General features: G+C 51.7%; 1 protein-coding gene and 1 non-coding gene across 2 annotated transcripts; both read right to left on the bottom strand.

Moving 5' to 3' along the window:
• Positions 1–3,283: 3,283 nt before the first annotated feature.
• Positions 3,284–17,715, bottom strand: RGCC (regulator of cell cycle). The gene is made up of 5 exons (XM_075563020.1): positions 17,462–17,715; positions 16,593–16,781; positions 7,964–8,059; positions 5,100–5,162; positions 3,284–3,663 (listed from the first exon to the last, which is right to left on the bottom strand). The coding sequence occupies exons 1-5, from the start codon at positions 17,508–17,510 to the stop codon at positions 3,656–3,658; spliced, it is 405 nt and encodes a 134-aa protein (XP_075419135.1). The 5' UTR covers positions 17,511–17,715; the 3' UTR covers positions 3,284–3,655.
• Positions 17,716–21,578: 3,863 nt separating this feature from the next.
• On the bottom strand, positions 21,579–21,685 carry LOC142461911 (U6 spliceosomal RNA). The gene has a single exon (XR_012787080.1). It is a non-coding gene; the product is annotated as a U6 spliceosomal RNA (small nuclear RNA).
• Positions 21,686–21,813: the final 128 nt, after the last annotated feature.

Genomic DNA, 21,813 nt, shown 5'->3' with positions numbered 1-21,813 from the left:
TCATATCCTAGCAGGTTTGCATGCAGTTTCCAGTCCTGCGACGGTTCCGAGAAAAGCCACTCTCCAGGTTTCACCGGGGCAGTTTCCAAGGCTCGTCCTCTCACATCTGCAAGCACTCAGGTCAGGTTCAAATGATGTGGATTTTTGGGAAGTTTCCCACCAAAACTAAAAGGAAGGACGGGACCAGATTTCTTGGTTGCAGTATTTCCTGAAGCCTCCAACCTGCTGTGACAGAGATGGTTGGTTGTCCTTCAATCACCCTTTCTTTTGTCTTTCTCTAATAATAAACCCACTGCTGTCGAGTTGATTCCAAGTCAAAGAGACCCTATAGAACAGAGTGGATGGGCCCCATAGGGTTTCCAAGGTGTGAGAGTTAGGTTTTGTCTCAACTTGGCTGAGCCAGGATTCTTAGTAATTTGGAAGTAACCCTCTGTGATGTGAACTGACATAATATCATCAATCCCATGATGGGATCTGCTGTGAGTAGCTAAAGCAGTTGTGCAAAGATTAGGAAGGACCCCCTTACTCAGGTCACATGCCTGATGCCGCTGGAAGGAAGTTTCTTATATAGGGGTATAGCCTACTGCTATAAGGAGACTCTGCGGAAAGCGTGTTTGCTTCGGGCTGCTCTGGATCCCATCTTTGGCTCGTTGAACTCTAGTTCTTTGGACTTGAAATGTTCAACACCTAAGGCTGTATTGCCTGCAGAGGCTAGGAGCTATCAGCAGTCTGCCACTTGATCTGCCAAGCTTACGTGCATTTGCCTCTGCAGCCTGCAGGGTACTTGCTAATCCTGGACTCATCAGCCCCCAGAGCTTCATAAGTCAGGAGAAGCCTCCTGACCCACAGACTTGAAACCAGACTGACCCACAGACGACCCACAGACTGACCCACACCTGACCCACAGACTTGAAACCATACTGGACTTGACCTACTTCTGCAACCGTGGGAGCCATTTTCTTGATGTCAATGTCTTTCTATGGATACATGGATAAGCATCCCTGGGTTTGCTTCTCTAGAGAACCAGGCTAACACACAGCCATATCTACTCTTTCCAGAAGCAGAGTGCTCCGACTTTCTCCTGCAGAGTCCCTGGGGGTTTGAGCCACCAACCAGATAAGTCAAGCTATCAGTCACAGCACTATCAAGGCACCTCTCTTTAATAAGAATGCATTTTAAAACCACTGCCATGGATTGATGACAACTCATAGGAGCCCTGTCTATAGGGTTTGGGACACTGTAAGCCTTTACAGGTGCAGAACCTCCTCTTTCTCCCATGGAGCATGGACCCTTGGCCTTGTGGCTTGGCAACCCAATGCCTAAAGCTCTCAGCCTTTACCTGAGCACATACCCACATTTGGCTGCCTAGAGAGGTTCCCCCCAGGTGGGATGGCTATCTAAGGTCTGAACAAGGGGTTATGGACAGGAGTGACTTGTGTCTCTTCTAGCCACCGTATTGAAAGAAACAAGCCTTGGCCTTTTTGAAGGTACAGGATGTACAACCAATATGAAGAAATCAGCTACATTTGTATAAACTACCAATGAATCCAGAAATCAGATTAAGAAAACAAGTCCACGTAAAAGAGTATCAAGAAAAATAAAGTACGGAGAAACAATAGAGGGGGAAAGTGCAAGATCTATACACTGAAAACCACAGACTATCGTTGAAAGAAGTTAAAAGCAACAAATATACAGAAAGGCATCTAATCTTCGTGGACTAGACAGAAGACTTAATGTGAGGATGGCAGTACTCCCTGAACTGATCGATAGACCGAGTATAATGACTATCGAATCCTCTGCTGCCTTTGTTGCAGATTTCTAAAATCCAGAGGGAAATGAAAGGGCTGCAGAGTCGTCAAAACAACCCCGAAAAAAGACAAAGCAGAAGGATGCACACCCCACTTTCAAAACTTACCACAAAACTATAGTAGTCAGGATATGGTAGTGACCCAGAGGTAAATACGGAGATCAGTAGATTGTCCCCATCCCAAGATCAACCCCAATATTTGTGGGTAATTGCTTTTTGACAAGAGTACCAGAAATCAAATAGCTAAATATAAGGGGCAAATGATAAAACAAGGGTCAATCTATACACACACACATATATGGCTACATATTTATATGGTTTCCTTTTTATATAGATGTGTGTGTAGCTGCAACTAGAAACTTAGAAGAAAAGTTTCCGCCACCCTCAAAAGCAGATCAAATATAGCTTTTGACAATATGAAATAATCCCTAAGAGGTTTTCCTTCGGCATGTATGCCCTTTTGGCCTGGAGGGGATGTAGTTCTTAGTTAATTGCTCTCCAGGATTTTCAAGGTTGTGACTTTTCTCATTAGGCTGGTCTTCCAAGGTGCGGCTGATGCATTTGAACCAAGAACCTTTTATTGAATAGTCGAGCACTTACCCATTTGTGCTACTCAGGGACATCTTCACTTCCTGCTAGTTTTTCCCTGAAAAAGGAAGGCAGGGGCGTCCCATAAAGGTGTCTGCAAAGCCCACCTCTCCAAGACCTCTCTGGCACCTTGCTGCACCATTAACATGGAAGTCGGCGACATGGAACCTTCCTTTGGGCATACATTAGACAAACGCTATCGTTTTTAAAAGACCTCCAGCTGCTCCAACTCGCCTGCATGTTTGAAGCCTCAAGTTTGAGGACAACTGTTATTTCCCTGAATTCAAGAGAACTGTTTGTGGCACCTGGAAAGACAGCAAGATAGGAGCAGGAGGCAGGGATGGAAAAGCAACCCACTGTCCACAGAAACCATGTTTTCCCAACCCCTCTGTCCCCGTCACTATCCACCAGGAGTTTCCTGGCACACCAACTGCACTTCAAAGGAATGTTTTCTTACGTGTGTTGCTGCCAAAGTTGGGCCCTGACGTATGATGATCCGGTGAACAACAGGGTCCTGCACCCTCTCCCTTGGACAGTTGTGGATGGGACATTGGGATCCATCAGGTTTTCATTGGCTGGTTTTCTAAAGGAGATAACCAGGCCTTTCTTCCTATCCTATTTTAGCCTGGAAGCTCCACTAAAACACTGTCAGCCTCATAGCAACACCCTCCTCCGGCAGACTGGCTGTACTTGACGCGCTCTGGCCAGGAGTCAAACCCTGCTCTCCCACCTGGAAGGCAAGAACTGGGCCAAAGAGCCACCGCTGCCTCCTCTCTTCCTACTGCCCTGGCTGGGAGCCAAGGGTACGTTACTTCCCCTGGAATATTGTGGGGAATGTAAACGCAGATATTAAAAGAGAAAAAAATTCAGAGAATACAAAAACACAGATTGCAGTTCCAATTTTATTTGTATACAAAAATATATTATAATGAGAAAGCATATTACTGTTTCCAGCTATATATAATTAATTACAAATACCATGATATAAGCACTTTAAATTACAGGAAAGCTACGTTTGAAGAGAAAATACAATATTAGCAGGGTCGTTCTTCTAACACGCTGCAAGCAGGCCGACAAGGGAGTCCATTTCTCTGCTGAGTTGCCCAGGGATGAGCCCAAAGGCGCTGAGATACAGGTGGTTGGTGAGTCCCATCACTGTCTTTTCTGAGGGCTGAATGGAGGTACTGATTTTACCAGGTCCTCGGGGCTTTCTGCAGCATCTCTCTTCCGAAAAAAGGACCCGGAACCTCCCCTTGCTTTTCACATACCTGGATGTGGGAGATAAGTAAGAGGATCCACTCACAAAAGAGGACAAATCCTGTATTTAACCAGCTCATGTCCATCAAAGCACCCCTCGCAATGGCAGGCTTCCCACCTGGTGTGCGTCTGATGAACTGGCATGACGGGGCAGCCATCTACAATTTCCAGCGAGGAGGTAGCAAGCACCAATGGGGTTGCAATGACAACAGTCTCTGTTAAACCAAGCCTTCCTCTTCTGATGTAGGATGGCGGGCGCGTAAGAAAACGCGCAGTAAAAACCTTCTGGTGGGCTTTCTACTTAGGCCTGCCTGAAATCGTCCTAAGAGCAGAGAGCTGTTGTTTTTATATATTCGTTTATCTTACATAATTATTTTTAAATGGCCAGCTACGCATCTCATTTTTCAAATGCATACTGCCTTACTGTTTCACCTACAGGAGCCCTGGTGGAGTGGGGGGGGGTGTTACTCAGTGAACTGCTAACCTCAACGTCAGCAGTTTGAAACCGCCAGCCACCCCAAGGGAGACAGAGGAGGCTGTCTGCTCCTGTAAAGATTTACAGTCCTGAAAGCCCGCTGGGGTAGTTCCACTCTGTCCTAGAGGGTTGTCACGAGTTAGAATCGACTCGATGGCAGTGAGTCTGTGTTTGAGTTTCTAAGATTTCTTATAGAAAACCGACACTTCATCAAAAAATGAAGCCCACGAGGCTCCACGTCTCCCCACCTCCATCCAACAGTGAGTTCACCTCTGGAATGCCCATCCCCAAAGTTCAAGTGGCTGCTTCTAGCTCCTGACATCTTGTCTCCGTCCTACAGAACAGGGGCTGTAGATGGATGGTTCCATCTTCGATGCCAGCCTGGACCCCTACCCCACCCCCCATGAGAGGGAGGCCTTTGGTTCTCAAAGGTCACCCTTTGGTCACATAACATGGGGGTATCACGGCTAACCTTCCCAAATAGGAGGCGAGGTGTGGAATGCCTGGTTCCAGCCAGTTCATAATTAGAAGGTCTCCCCAAGCCATCCTTCCAGGACTCGAGTCTCACCTAGTCCCTGGAGAGAACCTGGAGACACTGCCCTAGCCCACAGGATGGGAGCCTCTCTCTGCTGGGCTCAGGGAACCCTTGCGTGGGCAATCAGTTACCCTGTCCGCAAGCCTGGCAGCCAGTGGGACAGCCGGTCTAGTTCTCACTAGGGCAGTCCACCCCGTTCCTCAAACAAAACTAGCCACCGTGTGCCTTTGGGCACTCCCCGTTCAGACCAGCACGCGTGGGCTTCTGTCATGAAAGCTTATCTTCAGAAGTGCCTTCAGCCACTAGGGTCATGTTTCTGAGCCCAAAGAAGCCTTATGATGTAACTTCCTGCTCCCCCTCTTGTAAACATTATAGCATCTTAGCAGAGGTATAGGCTAGAGTTCTGTTTAATTTTCTAAACACTGTCATGTACTCACTTGCTAATGTTCTGTCAAGATCAGCAATAAAGTCTTCTAATTCCTTTGTGTCTCCCAGCTTGGCTGTAAAACAAGGCATGAGGTTCAGTTTCCCGCATCAAAGACAGCTACTGACTCCCGTGACTGAAGATTTTCAGGCCCTGTAACACATTTTGCATCTCTCTGGTCTCCAGAGAGTTTACGAAAGGGGTTCTTTACCAACTCTAAGTGCCAGCTTTAAAAGGTGGTGTTGTTAGCTGCTGTCAAGTCAGCCCCCCACTCACGAGACCCCATGCACAAGAGACCAAACTGCTGCCTGCCCCCGAGCCAGACCCATGGTCAGCTGCAGCCCGGGCCACCGTGATACACAGGGTTTGCATTAGCTGGTTTTCGGAATAGATGGCCAGGCCTCTCTTCCTAGTCTGGAAGCTCCACTGAAATCTCTTAGGTGTTACACCCACCACCACCACCACGACCGCCTCCTCCACAGACTGGTGGTGGCTGTACAGGGGGAGCCGTGGCCACTAGGGGACAAACCTGGGCCTCCAGTATCTGCGGCCAGAAGTCCACCAATGAGCCAGAAACACTCCAAGATTTAGTGAGCTTAGAAACCAGGTCTGAAGAGAAGCCTTGGTTTTCTTGATTCTCAGTTCAAGCCTAACCCCATGTCTCATCAACTCAAGGAAGAATTTCCCTTCAGCCTGAAAGTCTTGGAGGGTCTGCGGGGAGGGGAGAGAAAGGGCTGGGGCCGCACGATGTGGAATGGACACCCAGATGCTGCCATCCCTGCTGCTCCTCCTTTCTAGCACACTCTTGCAATTACTCCAGGGCCACTGCCCCGCCCCCACCCTCCCAAAGCCCTCCACTACTGTTCCAGTGCTGCAGAAGGCTTCAGCCCAGGGCAGCCTTCCCCTAGTCAGATGCCAGCTCAGGGAACATGTCCTCACTCAATTCTGATGTGCCATCACACCAATTCTGGATCATAGCAACTCTGCGGGACAGAGGCGACCTGCCCAGGTTTTCCCAGGTTTTCCCAGGATGAAATCTTTACAGAGCACCCCGCCAGGTCTTTCTGACAGGAAGCCGCTGGTGCATTCCAAGTGCCAGCCTCTTGATTAGGAGGTAAGTGCTTGATCCCTGTACCACCAGGCATTAGTGGGCATCTTCCTGAATGTTCCACTGCTAGCTACAAGTGAGGGAGCCCTGGTGACACTGGTAACCTGTTGGCAACTACAAGATAAGCAGTTCAAAGCCACCAGCTGCTGCACAGGAAAAAGATGAAGCATTCTGCTCCCGTAAAGAGTTACAGCTTCGCAAGTCCACGGGGACAGCTCTGCTCTGTCCTCTAGGGTCACTAGGAGTCGGAATGGACTTGACGGCAGTGGGTTTGGTTTTCTTGGAGCAAAGGAAGGAGCACTGTGAGCAGCAGGTTACGGGTCAAGCTGTTAACAACAAGGCCAGCAGTTCAAAAACACCAACTGCTCCACAGGACAAAGATGAGGCTTTCTACTCCTTTAAAGCTAGGAAACACTGAGGGGCAGTTCCAGCCTGTCCCGCAGCGTTGCTCTAAGTCAGAATCCATTTGAGTTTAGTTTTTCCTTTTATTCTTTCCCTGCAGCTACAAGTGGCTCATTGTTCTCAGCTTTTAAAGTCAACTTGCCACTGAAGTTCCTCCCTCCCTGCCCCCCTTTCCCTTCTGTAATTTCTGCCTCTTGAGGATCAGGTAACAGATCTGGGCCCATTTTAAGCCACTTTCTAGAGTGCTCTGTCTGTCTGAGCCCAGCAGATCCATTACTGACCGGGGACTGCGGGAGGGCAGCTCCCCGGGGCTGCTCACGTGGCCGGCTGGGCAGAGGGCTGCTCGGAGAGGGCCGCTCGCCGCCACACTGCCAGTGTGAACGGGGAGGGCTCTGCAAAACAAGACTATGCTCCATTTGTATGGCATTCGGCTGCTAGGTTCAGCAAGTGTGACTCTCCTTAAGGAAGAAAATTAATTCTTTTGGTTTCAAAGGGCGCGTGTCCAACTTTATAGGACATTCGGCTCTCTGGCTGGGAACACCCCACTTAAGAAACAGCTCCTTCAAGGGAGGGCTTCTTGATTCTCTAAATGCCACAAGAGGAGATGAAGGGGTTTTGAATCAGGGTCAGTCATCTCTTGTCGAAGAGCCCATTTAATTGCCCAGGTGGCGACCAGAAAACCCGGATGAGCAGCTCCTGCAGGACCAGGAGACTTACCTTCACAAGGAGCCCTGGGAGCCCTGTGGGCTGATTCAAAGGAACCCCCTCAGGGGAAAAAAGATGAGGGTGTCTGCCCACCCCCCAAAGACTTACAATCTCAGAACCTCTCTAGCAGGTCGCCATGGATAGCAATGGGCTTGTAATGGGTTTCCACAGAGTCCACCTGCTGGGTGCTACATTCCAGAGCCACCAGCCAGCCAGGAGACTTACAAAAGCAGTCTCACACCACCTGGTCTTCTTTCTCTAGCTTTCTCTATGGATTAGAGGTTTCTGCCCCAAATCTGATTTAATTCTGACATGGATCGGAACCCTGAGGAATCACAATTCCACTTTACCCTCTACCACACTAAGAGCTTCGCCTGGCTGTCTGTCCCTACTCACAGTGACACGTGTGTCTGAGGACAGCTGTGCTGTCCGGGGTTTGTGGGGGCCAGTGTTTCAGAAGTAGACCGCCAGGCCACGCAGGGAGCAGACTTGAACCATCAGCTGTCTGGTTGGCACCACCCAGGAACACCACCCCTGCCCCACACTGAGGTACGCTGTCTTCTCTGTCTGAGCAACACTGGTTAGGGACAAGTGGGGGAGAGAGAAAGGCTTGAGAGGCGGAGGAAGAATGAAAGAGCCCACATCCCCAGGATAGGGCTTACCTTTCCGAGGAGAGAGCAGGGCTGGAGTAGAATCTGTCGGAGAATTCAGTTTCTCATCACTGAAGCTGAAGCTGTTCCTACAGAGTGAATCTGCACCTTTCGGGAAAGAGAGAGAGAGAGAGAGAGAGAGAGAGATGTCCTCATGAGAAGCGGTTTTCGGGCGAGGGTCTGTGGTTGATTATCAATGGTTCCCGCTCCCAAAGAAGTGAGTGTGCGAAGCGGACAGCGGAGAACCCGGGCTGCTGTCCAGGTTTTGCGTGGATGCCCTGGGGAAGGGTCTGCTTCTCCCTGGGCCCGTCTTCAGTAGACACATGCAAGGCTGTGGGCCCTACAAGAAGCAGGACAGCCTGGAGCATGAGGGCTCGACCATCTTCTTCGGCCAACATCTCGACGTCCGCAGTGCAGCTAAACGAAAGAAAATGTCTCCTCCGCTCTCCGAACTCCCGTGACTCAACCTCCCTGCCTGCGCATGGTGTCCCCAACCCACTGACCCCCCAGCCTGTGCTCTCGGGGTCCCCCAGAAGGTCCAAGACATTCCGTATCCTGAAGGTTCCGGGTATTACAGACACCTTCAAGGGATGGTGTGGCTCCCCACACTTCCACACCCTTGCGGGGCCCTCGTGACATCGTTGGTGGCCTGTCGGGCTCATGATAACCACAAGGTCAGTGGCTCAAAACCACCTGCCACTCCACAGGAGCAAGATAGGCTTCCACCTTCCGTAAAGATGTCCAGCCTCGCAAACCCACAGGATTTCTCCCCTGCCCTATAGGTTTGTTAGGAGTGGGAACGGACTTACTGGTAATGAGTTTGTTTGTGTGTGTTTTGACAGCCCAAAGCAATAGCAAGGGGAGGTTCCAGAAGCAGGATTAGGCCGAGAATCCAGAGAACCAGCTCAGCTGCTGGGTAGGTGATTTCCCCTCAGGCAAATCAATTAGGTTCTCTGTCTGCTTAAATAACCCCGAGAGTCCCTTCCAGCCCTGAAGTTCTCTACGTGCAGCTGTGCAGCGGTGACACAGGCAGCACTGGTCCCAGCGACTCACAGGGCTCAAAGGCACAGCAGGCAGAGGAAGCAGGATGTGGCCAGTGTGGGAGCCGCCTTCCTGCTGCAAACCAGACCCAACGCCAGCACACGGCAGCCGGCAGCCGCAACGAGCACAGGAAAGGCTCTTCAGGTAAGCTGGGCCTGGCCTGCCCTCTGCTCCTTGCTGGGATTCTCTCACTTTCCTCCATTTGCATCCAGCTCAGAAGGCCACAGGTGTCTCCTTTGGTCCTCTTACCTCAGCATGAACTTCACTAAATTCCAAAAGATAGGCACAGTTTAAAAAACAAAAAACAAAAACCAGATGCTCTTGAGAAGCAGAAGTTTCTGGTCCTGAGAGAAAGAACGCAGCTTCAGCCCTGACAAGCTGCTGCAATTTCTCAGGTACCTCACCTGGCTTTCTTCCACTTTCACCCCACCATCCCGCCCTTTTCTGACCTAGTAGCCTCCCCGGCTGCCATCGTGTCTTTCTCGCCTACTGGCCCCTATTCTCCACTTTCAAACAGGCCCGAGCCCCTTCCTTGCTGACCGATCCTCGCCTTCGTCTCTGCTTTCAGAGGTCCAGCCTAGGTCAGATAAAAGGATTTAGGTCCACAATCATCTTTCAAGGCCTTGAACACCCCAAACGCTGAGCTAAGACTCCAAACACTCAAAAAAGATATTAGTATCCATGCCCTGGTGGTGCGGTGGTTGTGTGTTGGGCTGTGACCCGAAAGGGCGGCAGTTCAAAGCCACGAGCAGCTCCACGGGAGAAAGACTGGCTTTCTACTCCCATAAACAGTTACAGTCTCGGCAGCCCCTAGGGAGTGGCTATGAGTCAGCCTTGACACAATGGCAGTGACTATCATAGAGCAGTCCCAGTGAAGTCTGAGAAACACCAAAGGCCCGTGGGTCTTCAAACAAACAGAATGCTCACAGCATCGGGGCCACACCCGGACGTGGGCGCTCACTGTGCAACTAATGGAAATGCCCCCTCCTGTCCTCTAACCAATCCCAAATGCCAGCACCAAGCTGGATCTCCCGGCCTAGTCTCCCAGCCTGCTCAAGGGAGTCTCTGCTTTCCCACAGGCTTGCCCCTTGAGATGCCCAGGGTGTGTCCCCACTTTAATGCTCCTGAGGTCTTGTAACAAAGAAGTCAAGTAGCCTGACTTCCCCAGTTTACTTAACCTTGGGATACTTTCGGTTTGTATTACTTGTGGCGCTCCTGATTACATTTCTCAGGACACTCAGACCCCATGGTACTCATTAGGAACCCTTCCGTTAGGTGTAACAGCTGAGCCCACCACCACAGCGGTCTGGCTTTTCTATCAGGAAAGGCTTTGGCTCTGCATACAGGAGAGTGGCTGTGTCCCCTGCAGGCCTGCAGTGGAGCATGCCTGTTACCATGCAGTTACCAGAAGTGCCATTGATCTAACCTGGAGGACAAGCTGCCGTGAGATGTCAGGCTTGGGGCAGGAAAGCACACAGGGTACTAGGCAGGCAGGCCTTGTGCCTAGACTCCTGAAAGACTCTAGGAATATTGCGCTTGGCTCTGAAGGACGCCCAAAAGCCCCTCCCCCACCCCTGGCACTTGGGGTGCCAGACCCGCTCACAGTGGCCACACCTTAGGTCTCTATCTGCCAGAAGCAGCCTGCCCTTAAAGCTGATAACACTCCACACCCCGTTCCAGCCCCACTGCACCCTGCACCCAAGGACCTTCCCATGACTTTGGTCTTCCGCTCGAGCCTGACTCCACTCTCTGAGGGTCACGTCCACAAACACTCACCCTTGCAGAGCCAGACACCCAAGCACAGCATCACAACTGCCTTTCCTCGGGGTGAAGCAGACAAAAAGCTATTGAGTTTGGGGGAGAAGCACATGGTAACTCGGGTAGATGGTTTGGGGGTGCGCTGCAGAGAATAAGCCATGGGACCAGGACACCAACTTGGCTCCCTTTTCCTTCCTAGACCCTGATGGTAAGCCATGTCACTGCACTGACCTGAGTACTTGCCTCAAATTCAGACAATGAGGGGGCTTCAAACCCTGATTAAAAACTCCATTATCTTTTCATCCCATCGCCCCGCGAATGTTCTGAAGCCTTCTCGTATCTAATCAAAAGGATCGACTCAGCCACAAACTCTTAGAATGCTCAGAAGGTGACGAATGCCTGCTTCGCTCCCAGTGAGCAAGAATGAGGAAGGGAACTTCTGCCAGCCCAGGCAGCTTCCGAAAGTTTGTGGGAAACTGGAACTGGAAGAGAAGGCCCTTTATCCACAAACATTGAACTCCCGTGGGGTTCACACACACACACACACACACACACACACACACACACAGGGGTAGGGTACTGTAGCCTTTATTCACGCCCCCATCCCACCACACGCACAGGTTCACACAGCAGCCCATTGCTGCCCCATGGCCCCCCTTTTCTGGGGTCCAGCACACTATCTGGGCCAGGCCTGGCTGCAGGCTCCTACATGTCCGATCCCCAAGAGGACATTCCCAGACCTTGAGCCCACCTGTCCATAGATCCATTCCGCCCTTGGGTACCACTCTACCCACATCATTCTTGTGACCGAAGAAGACAGGATTGCCTGGAGAGCCCAGAGTAACCTGGATCCAGCAGACGGCGCGATGGTATGGAAGGCAAGTAGCACTAGAGGCCAGGAGAAAACTGGGTGCGTGGCCCTGTGCTCACCTCTGAGGGGGAGGATAGGCCAGGAGCTGTGTCTCATCACTACAGTTGTGTTACTCTAGCCGTCCTGGCAAAATGGAGTGCTGAGTGCCCAGCACAGGAAACATCATCACAGAGCATGACAAGCAGCACGATTCTGGGCCCGGCTTCCTGCTCCGCTCCAGGGAGTGGGAACTTCTTGAAGACAACTTGACCATCCCTGGTGGCCTGGGAGAAACCTTCCAAGAACGATCCACCAGCACAGACCTCACAGGTAGCTCAAGCTCTAGCCCACTCTCTACCCTTTACCTGGTAGCATTTCAGGCCACAGTCAGTCATGAAGCAGTTTATTAAACAAGATGGCACAGACGTTCTGTTCTTTGTACTCTCCAGGGACTCTGTTCCTTATAAAACAGCAGCCAGGGAATCAGAGAAAACAGCAACAGGTTCTCCCCAGCCAACAGATGTTCCCCACCTGTGGAGCAGGTGCTGCTATTCCCAAAGCAAACCAAACAAGCTCACCACCATCGTGGAGCTGTTATTTGTAGAACTGTCCCCCGGAGGTTTCTGAGACTAAAGCTTTACGGCAATAGAAAGCCTCGTCATTCTTCTGCACAATGGCTCGTGGTTTTGAACTGCTGACCTTGAAGTTAGCAGGTACAGCTATTCGGAGAGGTGTACAAGATTCCTGATAGTTGTGATTTATGGAACCTTGGCAGGTGGTAAAACTCAATATTTGAAGGTCCCTTACAAAGCAGCCTTGGTAGTAATGAGGTTTAGGCACTAGACTGCTAACTGCTAGGTCAAAGGTTCAAACCCACAAGCCGCTCCTCAAGAGAAAGCTGAGGTCATCTGCTCCCATAAAGACTTAGAATCTCAGAAGTCCTATGGAAAGCCACTACGGAAGGGTGGGTTGACAGTGTCTACTTCAGTCAGCTCTGAAGCTCACCTCACAAACATCTCAAAGCCTCATGAGATACCCTTTTAAGTCAACTCGATGAGTACCCAAGTCAGGAACCTCAAACTATCTAAGTACCCAAGTCAGGAGGGCAAACTATCTAAGATGCCATCAAAAGTATATGGAAGCATATGAAAGACACAGATGGACACTGGGTGACAAAGGAGACGTGTTCCCCAGTCTTTAAGTTGAATTGTGTTGGCAGGTCAGAGCAGGGGCATGTGGTTTTCACCAAGTCCTGCTTTATGCAAGAAGCCCAGCTCTCTGTTCCCATGAAGATTATCTGGCTCCAGGGCACTGGGCTTGGTTTGGGGTGGTTGGTGCTACGAGTCAAAGTCGACTGGATTTGTTGGGGGTGAGACAGGCTCACAACCTAAGCGAGTTGAAAGCTACAAGCAAAGGTAGGCTGCAGTCAAGGTTGTGAGCAGGCATTGGTTCATCACTGCAAAGTGACTGAGCTGTAAGGCAAGTGGACACCATGATAAAGGGCACGTAGGCATTGTCGGCGTCCGAGGGCTCCCTGTCGAGCCATCAAGCTGGTGGGGTGCCCGCAGGCTCAAGAGACTGGGCTGCAGGAACTCTTTAAAAGGTAGGTCCACATTTTTAGTTTGGTGGGGTAAGAAAGGTAATGCCAGGTTTGCACTGACTGGGCTGCTCCAGTGGGAAGAAAAACCACAGGCAGTAAACTTAGTCTCAAGCTCCCATAAATATAGAACAGCCCTACACGTCCGAGGCAAGCCAACTACAGTAATCAACTGGAAGAACACCTTTAGGACTGCTCCATCCCTCCCCTCCGGATACCTTGGAGGCACCGATCAGAGTGAGACTTGTCACCCTCTTGGAATCCCAGAGTGTCCCTGGAACTCCTAGCTGGCCTCAATCTCCCATGGCTGGAACAAGACTGCCTTCCGGTCTCATGGCTCCTGAGCCTGACTAGCCAGTCATAGAAGCCTGTCATGCTGACCCCAGGCTAAATAGAATCAGGTCCCCTCCCCCAAGAAGTCTGTCTTCCCTGAACCTGCCAGATGACCACCTCACCCTGAGGAGACACCATCCACACACAGCAATCACTGATTAAAGACCCATGGGACCAATGGGTTCCGGTCCTGAGAGCGACGGTCCTGTTCAGCCAGCATCCTCAGACATGGGGAGAGGGTCTATGGGGCTGCACTGTCTCATCAGCGACACAGAGATGACAGTGCCTCCCTCCACTGGGGTGGTGGTAGAGATCCCAAGAGGTAACTGAGTCAAGACCTGAAAAAGAGACTGGTCATATCACGAGCCACTAATAATAACAGGCATCATCCTAAGTAAGGGCTTAGGAAAACTGAGCATCTGATCTCCCTTTTACCCTGGTAAGTCTCCCTGTGCGGGGAGCCAGAGAGACCCCTCTCCAGCATTATGTTCCACAAAATAGCATAAAGCAGACAAATGAATAAAACAAATGTCTGTGCTTAATTCTTGGCAATAATTAAGATACACATTATGCTGACTTAAGAAATTGCTATTTAGATACACACAGCTCCTGCCAAGATTATTTCTAACTAGTCTTGTAGGGGAAGGCCAACATGTTTAATCAAAGAGACCCCAAAAGAGCGTACGTGCTCTGCTGTTAACGGAAAGGCTGGAGGTTCGAGTCTAGCCAGAAAAGCCTGGAGATCTACTTATGGAAACCCTGGACCCACAGTTCTACTCCAGCATCTTGGAGACATGCTGAGGCAAAGTTGGCTCAATGCCAACAGACTTTTTTTTTTTAATGTCAGCTGAGCCTCCTTTAAGGAGCCCTGGTAGCACTGTGGGTTAGGCATGGAGCTACTTAACCACAAGATCGGTGATTCAAACCCACTGCCGCTCTCTGGAAGAATGATAAGGCTATAAAGATTTAGTCTCAGAGACCCTTCTATAGGAGTTAGAATTGGCTTAATGCCAACGGGTTTCGTTATGTTTTCTAAGCCTTCTTTACACCTAGACCAGTCTTCTCCTTAACCATCTCAAATGGCTAACAATCAAGCCAAACAGAGAGCAACATGTGCACACACTCTGAGACAAACTACAAAAAATGATTGCAAATGTCTCCCCTAGACTGTTACACACGCTCCTCAGACTGTGAAGGATGTGCCTTCTCTTTAAGAACCTTGAGAAATAAATAAATAGATAGATAGATAGATAGATAGATAGATAGATAGATAGATAGATAGATAGATAGATAGATAGATAGATAAAAAAGAACCTTGAGAAAAAACATCTTGAGACCCGAGATCCCATCCAAACCAAGCTGCTTCCGTCCCTGGGAATGGGCATGCTCACACTGCATTCTAACTGAGCGCCCGGGCTTCTAAAGGAGCTGCTCTTCGCTGCACAGCGGCACTGGGCAGCCTGCCCCCGCTGTCTGGCCTGTGTGGGAGAGACTGTATTTTATGAGGAACTTGCTCCAGGCCCCAGTGGAAGGAGACAGGATGGATGTAAGTTTGGCAACGAAATCTTGAGACAAATTTCAAAAACTGCAAGACACTTCCCTTAGAAGGCAAACTGCAAAAGAGAATTGGTGTGAAGGGCTTAAACAGTGGCCTGGTAATGAACAACCAACCAACCCCCCCACCGTGCACACACACCAAATTCAAAACAGAAAACTGAACAGCAGCACAGTGATCCCACTGCCTTTCACCGCGATTCAGGCTGCGCCTCCGGGAGAGCTGCCAAGGGAACTCGATTTCTGAGTCCAACTCTAAGCAGGGTGGCAAGGTGTCCTGCCACCCTTTTGAGGAGGTCCGTTCACGTTCAAGACTAGGAAGAAGAGAGAGCTCAAGCTCTCAAGAAGCGAGGCCACAAGGAACCAGCTCCCCACATGCCATCCAGCGGACTCTAACTCCTGGAGACCCCGGGTGGGGGGGGGAGTGTAGTCCTGGGCCCCCAAAGTTTTCAGTGGCTGATTTTTGTGACGTAATCTCCAGGCCTGTCTTTCAAGGTGTTCGAGATGGATTTGAGCTTCCAACCTCACCGTTCACATCCCAACACATGTATCCTTGTGCTTCAAAGAGTCCAGAGCAGCACAGAGACGGACACTCAAGCTTGGAACACATTTAGGGATCCAGGATTTAATGTTGAAAAGTCACAAAATTTACTGTTTGCTATTCAACAGATGTATAGCCATCATTCTTATGGGAAATTTGAGATCCTGAAGAATTATACCTCTTTTCATACAAGATTGTTGACGACTGAGACCCTGGGGTAGTCTTGATGGTTAAGAAAGGCCACTGGGAGGCCTGTCTTCCCCTGATGGGCAGGGGTCAAAGTCAGCAGTTCCTGGGGGTGGGGGTGGGGGGACTTGCCTAAGAGGAGGATTCCCTCTCTATACTAGAACTCAGCAGCACCAGGCAGCCTTTCAAAAGCGCCCCCCCCCCCCTCAGCAGAGCAACACTGCAGAGCTAAGGGTCAGAAGAATGGGCAGGAAGTTATTTGAAACATCCCAAGAACACTCGTTTATGAAACAGGTTTCACAAATATCTGGGTGGTATGCCCTTTCTTGCCTTCCTCCCTCACCCCCCCCCAACCCCCGCCCCATTCCTGTGACACTCCACATCCTCCTTTAAATTCTTGCTGAAAAGCTGAGCGGAGAGGAGAAGCAAGGGGAGTGTCCCTGGACAGCCTGGCTGGGGTCCCCAGGCTGTGCGTCACAGAAGCTGCTGAGACCCGTAAGCCTGACACCTGCAGGCGGCCAGGAGTTCGGCTCATCCTCCACTAGCTTCCCTCCAAAAGCCTGGGTGCTGCTAGGGCGGGCCTTACCGACCCTATCTATGGCAACCAGCGCAACCGCGGTCCCGCAGGGCACTGATGGGGCCCTGAGGATTGCGAGCCTGTAAGTGTCCACGCCAGCAGACTGCCTCCGTCTTTCTCCCCCGGGGTATTCCCCGAACTCACTGCGCTGGGCCGCGCGGCCCCCAGAGAGCCACCGTGGGGGCAGGGACTGGGCGCACTTACTCTCCGAGTCACTGAAGCCGCTGCTGCTGTCGCTGACGCTGGCGCTGCTGCGCCGCTTCATGCGCTCCAGGTGCTCCTCGTAGTGGAAGTGGCGCTCGTGGACTGGCGACGAGAAATCGGCCAGCACCGCGTCAAACTCGCACAGCGCGTCCGTCAGGTCCGCGGCGGCCGCCGAGTCCAGGGCCGGGGCTGGGGACAGGGAGGGCAGCCTCGGGTGAGCTACGGGGCCGCGGGCGCCGCCATTCCCTGGGGAGCCATCGCCCAGTGCCCGCCAAGACCAGGGGAGCTGGTGGTCTGGGCTCCAGTAGGAAGGCGAAGTTTGGGAAATGACAACGGCAACACGTGTACCAGTCGCATGATATAATTGATGTTTGGCTAGTTAGGAATTGTTCAAATATCACTGCTATATGTAAGAGCCCCCAATAAAATGATTTTTTTTTTATGAGAAAAGGAAAGAAACAAAGCCGCCTCGCTGTGGCCGCCGGGTAGTAGTTGGTCTCAGCCACGCCCCGAGCCCCAAGAAGGTGCAGACCAAAGGTCGCGCCGTCCACGCGTCCTCCTCCAGCACGACTTGTCCTAGGGGCGAGTGTGAGCCCCGGGGGCGGCCAGACTGAGTCACCGGGTGAGGGCTCCAGGCCTGGGACCGGGTGGGGGGATGTGGGATGACGGCGGGGACCCCCCTGCCCGAGCCTCGGAGGGACCAGAGGGCGGCTGAACCCCCCAGTGCGGAGCCACGGGGATTCAGGGTTCCGATGGTGAGAACGCGGGTGTGGGGGCATAAAGGACCGCTCGGCGCCCTAGTCTCTCCCTCCAACCACCACGACCTCCCGCGCACGGGGATGCAGAAGAGCCGGGTCCCCCGCACTCACCTGCGGCCGCGGCCGCCACGGGGCGGCCCTGCGAGGCTGGCGGCTTCATGGGGAGGCGTGGCCCGCGGCCGAGGTCCTGCGGAGCGGTGCCTGGGCCGACCTGGTCCCGCGGGGTGCCGGCAGGGATGGGTGCGCGCGAGGGCGAGGGCGAGGGCGAGGCGCTGCTCCGGGCTTGGGGTAACGATCCGCGGCTTGCGCGGTGTGTTCCAGCTGGGTCCTGGTCCGGCTCCCGCAACGCCCGCCACCCTCCCGCCCGCCGTCTTATAGGGGCGGACGGGCGGGGCGGGGCGGGGCCGAGCGGGCGGGGGCGGGGCCGAGCGGGGACGCCCCCGCCCCAGGCCCCGCCCCGCCACGCGCCACCCGGCGGCCACCGCAGTGACGAGGAGGCAGCGGGGCCCGGGTGACAGCCCCAAATATTTACCCTCCCGTCCTCCCACGCGCCCTGGTGACTCGACCCTCGGAAGTGTCTGGGTTGCGGCTTGGCGCCGCCCGAGTACCTAAGAGTTGACGGTTCGGTTCCCCGTCAGTGACACGAACTGGGAATGCAGCGCTTCCGGGAGTCAGCGCGCGAAAGCCCAGGCGCTAGCACGGTCGGCGGCGGGGATTCTCCTCCGCGTGGCTCCCCCCACCCCATCCACACCCCACCCCAGACTTCGGGGTAGAAGGTGGGGCGCTGGGCTAAGGGCTGGAAGTGTCCCAGGAAGTCTGCAGCGCTCGCGTGCCACCCCCAGGGCCCCAGCATCGCCCTGCGCGCCCGCAGTCCCCGCCTCACTCGGGAGCGGCTTGTTAGTGGACCACGTTGCAGTGTAGACGCGGCGCCTTGAACTCCAGCCTGGCGGCGTCCACACTGTCTGGAACTGGGGGGCAGTCGTGGTCACGGCGAAGACTGCCCTCCTGGGAGCCAGGGAAACGCCCCAGCCTAGTGGCCCCAGCCCCAGCCACATATTATTTCAATGTAAAGCAACTAAACTTGAATGAAAATTGTAAAAGTTACAAAGTCAGCTCCTTGGGTGGTCCTAGCCACATTTGAAGTGTTCAATCGCCTTGATCCACCACCCCACCACCACCACCTCCCCAAACCGCCTCTGACGCGGAGGAAACTGAGGCACTGGGAGCGCGTAAGTGTGTTACGCAGCAGGGAAAGGCCGGTTTCAGTCACTTTCCACTGCACCACGCCCTCCTTGCCTCCGCCGACCGGGAGCTGGGCGGAGCGGAGGAGGCGGTGGAAAGAAGTACTATGTACTGAGGCGTCTGCATCTTTGATGTTCTCCCTTTTGTCGTCCTCTGTTCCTACCCCGCACCCCCCAATAAATTCGCTTCCTATCTCGCTACCTTCATTCTCTCCAAATGGCCCGCCGGCCGCCCTGTGGAAGGCTGGAGCCCGCAGAGCCCCCACGATGCTTGGGGGGGGAGGGGGCTCTCTGTCTCAGTCTCTCCAGCTGACCTGCAAAGGAACAGCCAGTCTACCCCGTGAACAAGGGGGAACCTCCTTGTCCCCACCCAGGAAAAGAGGACGTTTGGATTGGTCGTTTGCTCCTCACTGTAAAGGAGCCCGAATGTGTGGACTGGGGAAGGGAGATGGCTGGGCAAGTGGCTCCAGTTCCGTGACTCCATCACCTTCAGTAGGGTCTGCTCTCTGGAAATGCAGGTCTGCTATTTGCTCTCTTTCCTCCCGCAGGCACACACACATCCTTTCTACCAGGGCTTTTCAAAAGGTGAGTGGGGAAATTCCAATATCTCTTTATCCCATTTTCCACCAGTTTATGGAAGCCCTCTTGTATTTTTTTTTAATATACAGCAGCAGCAACAACAACAACTAACAAACTCACTGCCATCAGGTTGATTCCAATTCATAGTGGTCCCCTTTGTCGGGTTTCCAGGACTTTGGCAATCTCCTCGAACTGCCCGACTTGTGGTGAGCAGAGGGGCTGATGAGTTCGAACTGCCCGACTTGTAGTGAGCAGTGCCATGCTTATCTGACAAGGTCACCAGGACTCTTAAGTATATGGGAGAATATAGAGAATTTGGCTCCTTTTGTTGGTACAATTGTTTAAACTCTCCACTACTAACTAATGAAGACAGGCTGATCTGCTTCCGAAAAGCCACCACCTTGAAACCTGTGTGGAGCCCCTGCACCTAGGGGCTCACCCATCAGGAGTTGAAATCAACTTGATAGCAACTGGTTTAGTTCTACAGAAAATTAGGTAATGACCCCCTGAGGACCACCATCCCAAATTCATGGGGTTATGTGTTGCCCTGCTAACTTCAAGGTCAGCAGTTTGAAAACATCGGTTGCTCAACAGGAGAAAAATGAGGCTTTCTACTCTCATAAAGAGTTATTGTCAGGATAAAGGAGAGCGGATATCAAAGAGTTCAAGAAAAAAGAAAACGTTTTTTAAATGATGGTGGCAGCGACTGTACAATTATGCTTGCTGTAATTGAATTATTGATTGTTATAATATCTGTGAGAGCTCCCAATAAAATGATTAATTTAAAACAACAAAAAAAGAGTTACTGCCCTGGAAACCCACAGGAGCCATTTCTATCCTGACCTACAGGGTCACTATGAGTCAGAATTGGCTCAATGGTGGTGAGGTTTTTGGTTAATATTTTGACATTTTTGCTTTGGATAGTTTTTAAAATATAATTCACAGGCTATACAGTACACACATCTTGAGAGAACAGTTGAATCAAGGTTGACATAGTCATGTAGCTGTGAAAGGATCACCTAGTTTAAGGTCTAGTCCGTTCCCATCACTCAAGAGGGTCCCTCTGCCCCTTTCCAGCCAATATCACTCCATATCTGTCGGCATTGAGTCGAGTCTAACTCATAGTGACCCTAACGGGACAAAGTAGAACTGCCTCGTGGGCTTTTTGAGGCTGTAAATCTATGGAAACTGCCACGTATCTCTCCCTCGCAGTGGCTGGTAGGTTCAAACTTGAGTGCTTAGCCACTGGGTCACCCCTTATACTGCCCATCCCCCAACCCAAATCCACTACCATCAAGTTGATTCTGACTCATCGCAACCCTATCTAGCATTTCTGAGACCATACATCTTTATGGGAGCAGCCGGCCCCATCTTCTACTGCAGAGTGGCTGGTGATTAGCAACCCAACAGGTAACCCACTCTGCCACCAGGGATCCTGTATCCCACCTTATTCTGAATCCTGTCACTAGGGATTAACTTTGCCTGTGAAAGTTGGGCACTGGATAAGGAGGACCAAAGAAGAATGGAGGCATTTGAATTATGGTGCTGGGGAAACATATTGAAATTACCATGGGCTGTCAAAACAACACATAAATCTTGGAAGAGCTACAGCCAGAATGCTCATTAGAGGCAAGGATGGCAAAATCGTGTGTGTTTTGGAAATGTCTGTGGAGAAGGACATCCGTTCGGTAAAGTTGAGGGGCAGTGAAGAACAGGAAGGCCCTCAAGCAGATGGTTGGCACAGTGGCTGCAACAATGGCCTCAGACATAAAGGCAATTGTAGGGATGGTGCAGGACCAGGCGGTGTTTCATTCTGTTGAACACACCATCCCTATGCGTCGTGACTGACACAACAGCACCTGACAGCAACAACATTCTAGAACTCCTTAAACAAAGCCAGAGTATGCACTTTCTTTGCTGTCTGGCTTCTTTTGCCTAACATATGGTCCATGAGATTCATCCAGGCTGCTGCAGTAGCTCACTGTTCAGCATGACCTCCTCCCTCATTGCAGACGTATCGGGGCTGTGTCTTTCACCAGCCTATATTAACCACACTCTGGGCATTACACACAGCCCACCCAAGTTCAGATGTCATCCGCCACACAGGTTTCCTTCCAGAAAATGACATAGGTGGCTTATGATTTTGAAGCAGGATAATTACAGGCTTTTACCTTTTTAAGATGACTTGAATTGGCATCCCTGCCCCCTTGCTGTTGTTGGCCACTCTCTCCTTGAGGCTTGTCCTGATTGTCCAGCTAACCACTCCATCAGTTCTTCTCCTGTGTCTGCTGAATTCTACTCTCTGCCTAACTATTCGGCGCTGTGCTTCCCCCAGGTCTGCCTGGGCCTTTTCTTCGCATCCTACACTCTCCCCTGGCCAGCTCATCTCTGCTCCGAGTTGGTTTGTTTTAATTATGGACCGCTTAACGAATTTGTGAGTCATCCTTGCACAGGGGCCATGCTAATCTTCTCTGTGTCGTTCCAATTTTAGTATAAGTGCTGCCGAAGCGAGCACTGTTTGTTTTTAACCATTTTATTGAGGGCTCTTACAGCTCTTATAACAATCCATACATCAATTGTATCAAGCACATTTGTACATATGTTGCCATTGTCATCTTCAAAACATTTTCTTTCTACTTGAGA

Source organism: Tenrec ecaudatus, chromosome 11, assembly GCF_050624435.1.
Source record: "Tenrec ecaudatus isolate mTenEca1 chromosome 11, mTenEca1.hap1, whole genome shotgun sequence".
Lineage (NCBI taxonomy): Eukaryota > Metazoa > Chordata > Mammalia > Afrosoricida > Tenrecidae > Tenrec > Tenrec ecaudatus.
This window is presented reverse-complemented; position numbering and strand designations above follow the sequence as displayed.

Bases quoted from the DNA above. Each gene is read 5' to 3' on its own strand.
- RGCC (XM_075563020.1), bottom strand. From the start codon at position 17,510: ATGAAGCCGCCAGCCTCGCAGGGCCGCCCCGTGGCGGCCGCGGCCGCA. The intron at 8,060-16,592 runs GTAAGTGCGCCC...CTTTCCCGAAAG, and splicing joins CGGCTTCAGTGACTCGGAGA to GTGCAGATTCACTCTGTAGG. The intron at 5,163-7,963 runs GTAAGCCCTATC...CTTGTTTTACAG, and splicing joins CCTGCTCTCTCCTCGGAAAG to CCAAGCTGGGAGACACAAAG.